Here is a 12368-nt window from a genome sequence, read left to right on the forward strand (position 1 = left end):
GCAGGATGTGTGTGTGTGTGTGTGTGTGTGTGTGTGTGTGTGAGCCGGCCACAGTGCCCGAGAGGTTCTAGGCGCTACAGTCTGGAACCGCACGACCGCTGCGATCGCAGATTCGAATCCTGCCTCGGGCATGGATGTGTGTGATGTCATTAGGTTAGTTAGGTGTAAGTAGTTCTAAGTTCTAGGGGACTGATGACCTCAGAAGTTGAGTCCCATAGTGCTCAGAGCCAATGTCTTTGTGTGTGTGAGTGTGAGTGTGAGTGGCAGGGGGAAAGCAGTATTTTGTGCCAGAAGTACCGTTCGCCATGCACTTAGGTGGATTGCGGAGTATTGATGTAGATGAAGGGTGACTGTCACCTTATATCAGTGATTTAATGTAGATAGCTCTTGAAGATTGTTGCCATCGTCACTTTGCACCAGGAAGAAAACCGCGCGTTACGAAAGCGTCATGTGAGGACGGAGCCTCGATGAGGTAAGCTGCAGATGCGGACGAGACCTTTACAACAGCCATTCTCGTTGTGCCAAACTGAGTAAATCCCTCGTCACGCGATGTGGCCCTGTAGTGTTTTCACCTTCGGTTAGCACACACGATTATCCGAGATTGTACGGATGTTAATCGCGGATCATCTCGTAACTGGTCCGGAACGACGACGTCGGCTTAAAGTGTAGTGTGTAACTTAGGGAGGATCTGCGTTAGCCGTTCGTGGCGGCGGCGAGCTTTGTCGGGCTTTCGGGGGGATCACGAGGGTCGATGTTGGGCGGTGCGCGGAAGATAAGCGTCGCTATATAGCGGACGGTGCGCAGACGACGGCATGTCGCGCCATGTCCCGCCGCCAAGAGGTGCTACTGGCTGTCGTGGCCGCCCTGTCCCTGCTCCTGGGAGCGCCGGCGGGGGCTGCGCCGACGACCGCCGGCTCCGGGAACGCCGACAACCAGTTCCCGGAGGGCTTCCTCTTTGGCGCCTCCTCCGCAGCTTATCAGATTGAGGGCGGCTGGAACGCTGACGGTAGGTCTGCCTTCATCATCCTCTATATATACATATAGCCAATTTTCGCTATACACAATCACTGCTTCTGTCCGTAGTGACCTTAATCTATTTTCCATCTTAAGGGGAGACGGTGGCAGTCTTGCACTGATATTTTTGCAAATCCACATCTTCGCCATTTTCTGTTCAATTTCACTGAAATTTAGCACACTTATGTATAGAGATCTAATATGATATTTAAAAAAAATTCAGAATTTTTAATAACAATCTAAGGCAGTGAGATAATTTTGAATTTCTTATTGCATTATTATTTTAAGGTACACTTTTTCATAATTTCGAGGCAAATTTGGCAAACTTTTTTAATGGTAAAATAATCCACACTAATAGGTGTACAATTAAGTGCAGTAACTTTTTGCTAAATTAATGCTATTATTTTCTGTGATATTTTGGATTCGAACATTTTTTCCAAGCAAACTTTTGAATATATTATCAACCACAAAACTGTGTATAATATCTCGATTAAAATTTTGCTCCACTTAAATATTGCTTCAAAGTAAAAGAACAGGTGTGCCAAATTTCATTGCAATCCGTCCATTAGTTTCTGATATATGTGTTCCTGAAAGTAGAAAACCTTAAGTTGCAGAAAAATCATTTTAAAGTTTGGATGAAATGCAAAAAAAAAAAAAAAAAAAAAAAAAAAAAAAAAAGAGAAATCTATCATACCTTAGCTACAACTGACCATATCCATATTCCATTTCTTCCTTATCATCCTCTACAGCTCTTTTACCTTCTCTGCTCCTTTGCCTAGCAATTTTTTGTATGTTCTGGACTGAAGTCTACGCCTTCGCGATTCTTTGCTTATCGATGATCTGCGGTACCAGCTCAGTGAAGACTCCAGATGTAAAGCCCAACTTGCTGAGGATGTGAAGTCTTGCCACATTCCCATCATTAAACACTGCTGCAGCTTCCAAAGCAGAAATCTTCACCACCAAATTGGAAACAAACACAGTGTTTGGACATCTTTTCCAAATAAGAGCATTGAAACTTTCATTTGGGTTCTGTGTTTTCCCATGCAGACATTTTTCTAGCAGTTCTGGTGAAGCCAGTGCTCTAAAAGTTGGTTTAATGGCCATTGAAACCTCATAAGGAAGGTTATTTTTATGGGTATAAGCTTCCCCACTTTCCTTACTTTTTAAAAATTTGCAGCATTCATTAGAACAGAGGTGATGTTGAGGTGTAGTGTCTGTCGACAAGTAATGAAACCAAATGGCCCATACTGCTTTCCTCATACTGTCCAAGCTTGTGAGGTTACTTCTAATTGCAGCATCATAATAGACTTGTAGGCTGTCAATTCTCTTCTTTGTTAGTCTTTACCTCCCAGTGGCTTCCCATCCTCTAGTAGCTTGCCTTTATTGTCTGCAACAAGTCTTCGGAGTCGTCCACGCTGAATACGGCCTAAGAACTCCAGTTTCTCAATAGTGCAATCTTTTCCATAGGGCTGACTTTCAACTACATTCTTGAAAGCACTAGAGTCTCCATCTCCTAAATACTGTACGTATCTTACTCCATACTTTTGCAAAGATCTATGGAAAATGAATTTCATACCTGCAGCTTCCATCCCACCACTGGAGCCTGCATAATTTCTGCTACAAACAGCTTTATGGGCTTCTTGCCATTCTGTTTCTTTACCTGCATCAATATATTTCTTGTGCAAGGAATGTGCAGAACAATCTTTAGACATCACCTCTAAGTCTAATACTTTTCCAGTGTTGACAGTAATGATTGTTGAAACTCCTGCAGTGAAGTATGCCCCCTCCTTATCCAGGAACTGTCACAGGAAACAGCTATATCGTTGCTATTAGTTGCTTCACATTTTTCTTGAATAGCCTCCAGGACTGCCATTTTCATGCTCTCTTCACTTACTTCTGCAACTGCATTGAAGAGAGCAGTATTTATTGCAGAAAATTTTAGGGGAGGACCAGGCATGTTCATAATACCACATAAAAGGTTTCCACCATCTCTTACAATCCCTATACATCTTAGTCCATAAGCAAATCTCATATTGGCTTCATAGATTCTATTACTGACCTTTGATGTCTTGAATGGTCTGTCAGCAACACAGTTTTGACACAAAATGTGCAATGTGCAAACCAAACCTTTTCTCTTTCCATCGTCAACCAAATCCACATTTCCTCCACAAACAGAGCACTTGCAGGCTTCTCTGAGTGCTTCTGACACCATTTCCAGATCCACAATTCTGAAACCTGTATTTCGGTCATGATTTGTTTCTTCTGACACAATCCCTGTCCCAAGTTTTATTTTGGCTGCACTTGGACACAAACTAATGTTTGCATCTGCAGGCCCGACCCTAAACTCAATGTCAATTTTTCGCTTTATATTGGAAATATGGGACTTACTATATTTTTTAAATACTATACCAGGCCTAGGCATTGTAAAAAGGGATCAACATATTCAACCTTGCACAAAGAATGGCACAATAAATCAAGCGTCACTCGACTGAACGGCACAAAAATGGTTCACAACACTCCACAGCCTTCTATACCACACAGAAAATGGCTCCATAGCCTTTTTTACAACACTGCTATTACGTATGCAAAAAAACACAGCCTTCTAAAGCTATATTTTCTATGTTCACAGGCCAAATTCGGCAATAAAATTTTTCCTCCATTTAGTACATTGAAAAGCGGGCTTGGCGCATTACACTGCTTAGGGTTTTAATTATTTATGCAATTTGTAGTTCGAATTTCAAGGAAAAAATTTTCGATAATAATCTCAATTATACGTATTTACTATCGATTAAGCAAATAAAAATAATTTGTAAATTTTTCATTATTTCTGCCACCGTCTGCCCTTAAGATGAGTTACGACAGCGAGTGACTTCGATACTGAGAGAAAATTAAGCTACACTATCCGATCAAGTATTTCCGGGACCCCTATTCGGGGACATTGATACTTGATACTGGGTGATTACAATTAAAGGGCAGTCACTCACGGAGGTCCAGTGTGGGCTGTAATTACAATATGGCATGAAACTTGGTAAATATCCTAGTGTGTTAATGCAGAACCGATTTACGCTGGAAACAAAAAGTACACTACTGGCCATTGAAATTGCTACACTACGAAGGTGACGTGCTGCAGACGCGAAATTTACCTGACAGCAAGAAGATGCTTTGATATGCAAATGATTAGATTTTCAGAGCATTCACACAAGGTTGGCGCCAGTGGTGACGCCTACAACGTGCTGACATGTGGAAAGTTGCCAACCGATATCTCATACACAAATAGCAGTTGACCGGCGTTGCCTGATGAAACGTTGATGTGATGCCTCGTGCAAGGAGGAGAAATGCGTACCATCACGTTTCCGACTTTGATAAAGGTCGGATTGTAGCCTGTCGCGATTGCGGTTTATCGTATCGCAACATTGCTGCTCGCTTTGGTCGAGATCCAATGACTGTTAGAAGAATATGGAATCGGTGGGTTCAGGATGGTTATAAGGAACTCCGTGCTGGATCCCAACGGCCTCGTATCACTAGCAGTCGAGATGACAGGCATCTCATCCACATGGATGTAATGGATCGTGCAGCCACGTCTCGATCCCTGAGTCCACCGATGGGGAGGTTTGCGAGACAACAACCATTTTCACGAACAGTTCGACGACGTTTGCAGTAGCATGGACCATCAGCTCGGAGACCATGGCTGCGGTTACCCTTGACGCTACATCACAGACAGGAGCGCCTGCGATGGTGTACTCAACGACGAGCCTGGGTGCACGAATGGCGAAACGTCATTTTTTCGGATGAATCCAGGTTCTGTTTACAGCATCATTATGGTCGCATCCGTGTTTGGCGACATCGCGGTGAACACGCATTGGAACCGTGTATTCTTCATCGCAATACTGGCGCATCACCCGGCGTGATGGTATGGGGTGTCATTGGTTACACGTCTCGGTCACCTCTTGTTCACATTGACAGCACTTTGAACAGTGGACGTTACATTTCAGATGTGTTACGACTCGTGGCCCTACCCTTCATTCGATCCCTGCGGAGCCCTACATTTCAGCAGGATAATGCACGACCGCATGTTGCAGGTCCTGTACAGGCCTTTCTGCATACAGAAAATGCTCGACTGCTACCCTGGCCAGCACATTCTCCAGATCTCTCACCAACTGAAAACGTCTGGTCAATGGTGGCCGAGCAACTGGCTCGTCACAATACGCCAATCACTACTCTTGATGAACTGTGGTATCGTGTTAAAGCTGCATGGGCAGCTGTACCTGTATAGAAGCTGTACCTGTAGACACCATCCAAGCTCTGTTTGACTCAATGCCCAGGCGTATCAAGGCAGTTATTACGGCCGAACGTGGTTGTTCTTGATGCTGATTTCTCAGGATCTATGCACCCAAATGGCGTGAAAATGTAATCGCATGTCCGTTCTAGTATAGTATATTTGTCCAATGAATACCCGTTTCTCATCTGTATTTCTTCTTGGTATAGCAATTTTAATGGCCAGTAGTGTAGTTTCAGTTTTTGTCAACAGCTGCAAATCTGGCGCTATACACTGTTTGTATGACGGCAAGACTTCGACGCTGTCATTTGACAAGCCTTAACTTTAGTTAACAGTATGGCTATCAAGAAGAGTATGTGAACTGTTCGTGAAACTGTTTTATGTGAACGACAGTGAATATAGTGCTGCATTGACAGAGTATCAGCGATGAGAGATACGGGGAGAGGCACAATGTCATTAAATGGTTGACAATGACATTCGAAAACATGGATGATCTTGGTGTGGCACCTGGAAGTGAAAGGAGTCCTATCGCGGCTGAAGTTATTGACGAGGTTGCTGTTGGTGTAACTGACCATACAGCACTTGCCCCGGGCAGCGCTGTTGGTCGTGTAGTTTGAAGAGGATTGCACTGGAAGTTTGGTGGACCATTTTACACCGGTACCCGTACAAGGTCCAGACACTGCAGCAACTGCAACCTCATCAATTACTGCAACGCTCTGAGTTTGCTCTTTGTTTTTTTTTTATTTGGCAATATTGACGACGTGTGGCTTGGCAATATTATACGGAGTGTCGAAGGCCCATTTTACACTAAAGAATGCAGTGAATACACGGAACTGCCGAACGTGGGTTACTGTTAAGCCACCCACGTATTGTGCACGAAGAGCTATTGAAGTCGCTCTATGCACTCGCTGTATGTGAGTGCGTGGTGTGGAGTGGAGTCACAAGCACATTTTCTTGGTCCATTTTTCTTTCAAGAAAATACACCCAGAGGACCTATCAGGTGTACTGTGGCGTGTGCACATTACTGAGACCTCCTTGTACTGGCATGACTTCTGCTTTGGAAGAATGCAGCTATATTCCACTCACCAACTTTCTCCTCCGAATGCGAAAATATTTTATTGACACCGATCTACATAGGGAGGAACTATCACCGAGATAAAATAAGGGAAATCGGAGCTCGTACGGGAAGATATAGGTGTTCATTCTTTCCGCGCGCTATACGAGATTGGAATAATAGAGAATTGTGAAGGTTGTTCGATGAACCCTCTGCCAGGCACTTAAATGTGATCTGCAGAGTAGCCGTGTAGATGTAGATTTAAATGTTGAAGCACTATGCTGGAATTCCCTAATTAAATGTAGTTAATGAAAGTACCCATTTCCACTACACATTTTTGCTGATGAAACACTGCATACAAGGAAAGATATGTAATCATCGTGGGCTACAAAATGAATTTACGAATGCATTAATTTTGGCACACAACGTATTAAAAATTAATTCTTGTCGTCTCGTCCAAACAAACTTCCTGAAGAGATTGATGCGTTTATCACTCTACGAGTTTTATTACACCTGACAATAGGAATTTATTTATACGTTGTGCATTACTTATAGTAAAAGTCCGCTAATCCATTTCTTTATTGGATTTAACACAATAATGTGTCTACAAGCAGTATTTCACAGCAGTAGTGAGTCATATAAACGTATATAACTCGAATAAGAAGAATATGTCAAAGGCTGTACAAAAAACGCCTCCAAATTGCTCTTTCCTTTGCGGTATGTTTTGCAGAAGTATATCAAGTACTTTTTAACTTAATAACAGCCATTAGAGTACACGTTCAGCAACAAAGCACATTAGGGAAAGACACCTTGCCATCCAAAATCGTTGCAGTTTTTCTGCTGTAAACCATCTTGTTTCGTCTGTCTCTTATTCAGCTTCCGCTCATTATGGAAGACTTGAAACGTGTCAGTAACTGACCAGTGCATTGTGCGATGGAAGACGTCTACGAGACGTAATAAAGCCCATTCAAATTCCTTTCTCACCTTCCTGAACCATTTGCGTAAAACCTTAGACCTATTGTGAGGTACGTTAATCATCTGTTTCGGCTCCTCCCCAAAGAGATATCTTTTATATGTGACTGGATTCGTTTTTAATTTTGCGGTACAGTTCTTCCCCCTCTCGTAACATATGCGTTCTATTCAGAATAAAACGAAAGACCTCCAATTACACCGTTTCAGTTAGCCCCTACAGCCACGTCGTTCGGGGCCTTTCACTATTTTACAGACCCTCTGTTTCAATCGTCGTGTTCGAATGTTTAGCTTTTCTTGAGATTGCTTTTGGCTTGTATATATGTTATGTCCTGCGAAAAGCAGTGGCCATCTTTTATCGCCTAGTGTTAGCATATCGTTCGCTGATTTTCAGATTCACGGTTTCCCCGAGATATTTAAAGCTGTCAGTTCTGGCTGTGTTAACACGCACTATCTTCAGGTGATGAGCAGTTGATTTAATGTTTCTCATTTTTTTTTGAAAGGTCCCTCCTTTTCTACTTGCTCTCTTAGAATATCTACCTGCTCTGTAGGCCTGGTAGTGTTATCAGACGCACTCTTGATATTGCTTCTGAATCAGTGTATACGTGATTGTGTAACTGTTACCTGTCCAGCACTTTTTCCCTTTTGCGGCTGACCTTTTCCAAAATACAAGCGGAAGGTAACCGGTCAGCCCGTCTGATCTATGTTTTAAGATCAAACTCTGTGGAGAGCTAGTACTTAATTTTACGTTACACAAGTCTCATTATCTCCTACCCGATAACTTCTGTTGCTTCGACATCCTTTGTGAATTCTATAAGTCTGTAGACTAGCCTTGGATTGTACGCTGTTATAATGACTACAAAGCCTACTGCATCTTAGCAAAGGTAGTTTTCCAATGCACCAAATATCTAATTACATTTTACTGGTAACTGTACTTTTTACACTTACTGAATGAGGTAAATGGATGTAGCATACTGTAATGAAACGTAGACATTTCTCATAGGTGCTTGAAATTACTTACTGCTAACAGTTACTTGTTAAATTGTCATTACGGCCATAGAGCTTTTACGCATTTAAAACTATTTCAATTCCAGCAACATGAAACTGCTTGGTTACCACCAGGTAGTACCGATGGCGAAATCACTATTGATGATCTTGCTAACATCTACGTGATATATTTTTTGATAACAGTGTAGTCCAATAATAGTTCTAAACTGTGCTTTTCTGTTTTTCGATTTTTCTGATAGGTGTTGTATTGTCTCTCACTATGCAGGTAGGATTTAATATACTCTTCGAAATGTTAGCAAGGGAGTAAAATGAAATGTAAAAAAAATCCGTGATCTCTACTGGTCACATCGCGTATGGTCGAATATCATGTCCTTCATGGAACCTTGTTTGGTGTTAGGTGCAATAAATACTTTCGCTGCCTGAAACCTTTGGATATGTTAATATTAAAATAAGAAAGGTATTTAAATTCGTCATTCACTATTGCAACTGGTGTCTTATATAGTTGATACTGTCCAAAGTTTCAGGGACACTTGAACTGAAGTGCTTTTGCGTTGTTTACAGGGAAGGGCGAAAGCATATGGGACAGGCTGCTTCACACTTTCCCAAATCTAACAACTGACGGCAGAAATGGAGACGTTGCTGCCGACTCCTATCACAAGTACAAGGAAGATGTGGAGGCCTTAGCCAGCATAGGGGTGAGTCTCAAGAATCAGTGGCTACTCTAATCAATTTTCATTGCTGCCGTGAGAACTTGCGAAGCAGCTCGCGGAAGTTTCACCAACCAATGTCGACGGAGCATGGTGGAGTGGAGGACGCGGACCGTACATTTGTCACTTTACGAGTTTTATAACACTTGAAAATAGGAATTTATTGATACATTTTGCATTCCTTATAGTGAAAATCCGCCAATCCGTTTCTTTATTGAGTTGTACACAATCATCTTGTGGAAGTTCCATTTTGGTTCGTGTACAATTGCCAAGGAAAATGTTTCTTGAGAAGGACAAAACTAACACACGAACATGATGCGAGCTCCAACGTTTATAATATAAAACCTGCAATTTTTTGTGGAAATGCACATATGCACCAATTGTATACTCAGTGTCTATGAGCTTTGCCAACAAATGTTGTGTCTTCGCACCTGTTTACTGTGAAATGGTAAGGTGGCAGCAAACACCCCGTGCAATGTGCTCTTCAAGCCCCTCTCCTTTGTACTGCGTCCTTTTCTGCGAACGAAGGAAACACCAGCCTCCTGCTGTGAAGGCACCGCCGCTACCTTGCCACTATACCAATACGAATGTATAGCACTGAGAGGTTTGGTAGGAGGAATTCAATCTCTCCTAAACTACGTTAGTGGGAAGTGTGATGATGGCAGGGAAATAACATAATGGTTCAAGGCCATGTCAGAAGAATTTTAATTCTACAAAAACATCTGTCAACTACTTACTACTTTCTGACTACTGTAGTGTTGTAGAGGAACAGCTAAGGTAATGCAGATCCCTATTGAGCCATTTACTCTGCAACACTGATCCATGTTGGGTGTGGATCTGGACCCCTAGAACCGCTCTGTCCGAATTGTACATCAAGTTGGCCCTTGGAAACGAGTGCAAAGTAAAACGGCATTCGTCAGTTAAAATGAAGCTGCTGGATTCGTAATTGCATGCTTGAGGAATAGCTCTAGAAACACATTCCAATCTTGGAGAGGGGAGAAAAGAAAATGTCGTTGGCAGCATTTGGCAGAGAAGAGGTGATGAGGTTCTGGCGCCATCTAGTTATACTCTTTTAGCTAATGACACGGATTAAAATCCAGGCATTCTTGCAGTGCCTAATGGAGAATGTCATCTGGGACTGTTGAACGTGATTCGTCTACTGCCCTCTTTGAGCTTTTAGATCAGAACAGTTCATGTACCGACACCGTATTTCACCTTCTTCCTTCTCACATAGTCATCTAAAATATAACAAGAAATTTAAATATATGCACAGTTACAAAATTCACTCTCAGTTATAGCTGAATCGCGAAACGATCCACAAGAGCTGCCAACTAGAACCGCGTCCAGTAGTAAACTTTAGTACTACACAAACCACAGGTATTTTCTAAACATGAGACGACGTGTTAAGTAAACTTTCCGTGGACGTGTCCATTCAGTATCTCTAGAAATATGAGCCGCTGGAGGCTTACTCACAACAAATAGCTCAGAAAATGTCTTTCACGGTGCATCAAAGGGTAGAGGAGCAGGTCCTTTCCACCCTGTGTGTTTCACAACACCTATATTAAAAACGGATGAGTTAAAAATTGGAAAATTTCAGCAACAACGACAGTGCCGTCACAGCACTGGTTGGCCTGATGGGGAAAGTTGCTGTTTGGTTCTTCAGAGCTGTTATTCATTCCTAATGTGCCCACCAGCTGACAGCAGGGCTATCCGAAACAGAAACTGGGGATGTACCTTAGCTGTAAAATCAGTACCGCATGCCTTACACAGAAAGCGACTGTAGTCTTTGTGGATAAGATACTAACATTGTATCAGACGAAACGTGGAAGTTTTTATGGGCGTTCCTCAACAAATTATTTTCAATGAAGTTTCACGTTCTAATATGATTTAAGAGGTCGAACGCCGGAGGCATCCTTGTCAACTGCTATACTAAATACGTAACCTGACCAAATGAGCATCTAGTAAACTCATCTGACCAAATACTTGTCACTTTTGTACGTCCGTCTTTATAGAAGATAGTGGCTGGGACATAGACTAGTCAGTTTGATGTACATAACAGTATACCTTCAGCCGTAAATTTAGAAATCTTTAATAAGCTACCAGATTCGATGTTACAATATAATGTCATCAAGCCCGCTGACAAATCCAATTGCGGGTTCATTGTAGAGGCCACAATAAGATAAACAGTGTCCGCAAATGTCTGACATGAACAGCGTGATCATGTCGTTTATATCAGTGTTCTGCGAGGATCGGTTATCTTATTACGATTCCTACAACAACCACACGCAATTAGATGTTCCGATTTATTGTGATCAAGGGGACTGATGACGACGTAATGTAACTTCGAAACTGATAGCTTAATCAAGACGTCAAAATTTACATATGAAATCGTACTGCTGTTTATTTCAAATATTTGCCATTCACTTATTAGAGCCCATTGGGCCTTGGGAGGTCATGTGTCCCTTCACCGTTGAGTCAAGGTAGTGAAGAGATCGGTATATGCTAGTCGGTTACACGGAATCAGTGTACTAAGATGAGTAGATGCGTAAACGTCACACAACAGCTGTCATGTTAGGACGTGATCATGACCACAGTGTGAATAAAGTAGTGATGGTGTTTGGTTTGTGGGAAGCTCTACTGCATGGTCATCACTGCCCGTAGACATTCCCAATCTGAACACACTCCAATCTAGCCACTTTCATGAAAGATGACGACAATACACACACCCAGTCCCGGGGCAGTGAAAATCCCCAACCCGGCCGAGAATCGAACCCAAGACCCGATGAACCACAGGTAGCAACGCTGACCATTAGACCACGAGCTGCGTACGAATAAAGTGATCTTACTTGTTGATGTACCAGTGCTGACTCCTTAATGTGTCCACCAGGAATGTGTGCCACTGTCTTGCAAATAACAGGGCGTATTAACAGTGACGTAAGAAGATCCTAACCACCAGATACCGGTGATGAACGTCGCCCAATATCAATGAGAGTCGTTTTCTCACCCGACAACAGTTTCTGCCATCAGTGACTGTACATCCACCTCTACCAGTTTCCCAGCGTGCAATGCGGAGGGAACTGCATGACGTGAAATTAATAGTAGATTACCTCGCGAATGGCGAATGCTCACAGTGTGCTTACAATAATACATCTCAACACGCATACATTGGGCAGTAGTTGATCGGTGGCGTGTAGTAAGACCCGACGAGTCATAATCTTGCGTCTGTATGAGTAGTGCAAGGCGTCGTTTGCACTGACGGCCCAATAAGGCGTTTAACTCGCAATGTGTGGAGGGTGCGGTTCGTGCTGGAGGTGGTTCAGTGATGTTTTCAGGGTGTCTT

At 42.6% G+C, this 12368-nt stretch overlaps 1 protein-coding gene across 1 annotated transcript in view; it reads left to right on the forward strand.

The window, feature by feature from the left end:
- The first annotated feature begins 541 nt into the window (after positions 1 to 541).
- Positions 542 to 12368, forward strand: part of LOC126199050 (myrosinase 1-like) — a 41123-nt gene continuing 29296 nt past the window's right edge. Inside the window, exons 1-2 of the mRNA XM_049935758.1 lie at positions 542 to 1006; positions 8883 to 9016. Of these exons, the coding sequence (XP_049791715.1) occupies positions 823 to 1006; positions 8883 to 9016 (318 nt within the window). The 5' untranslated portion in view covers positions 542 to 822. The remainder of the gene's footprint in view (positions 1007 to 8882; positions 9017 to 12368) is intronic.

Source organism: Schistocerca nitens, chromosome 8, assembly GCF_023898315.1.
Source record: "Schistocerca nitens isolate TAMUIC-IGC-003100 chromosome 8, iqSchNite1.1, whole genome shotgun sequence".
Classification (NCBI taxonomy): Eukaryota; Metazoa; Arthropoda; class Insecta; order Orthoptera; family Acrididae; genus Schistocerca; species Schistocerca nitens.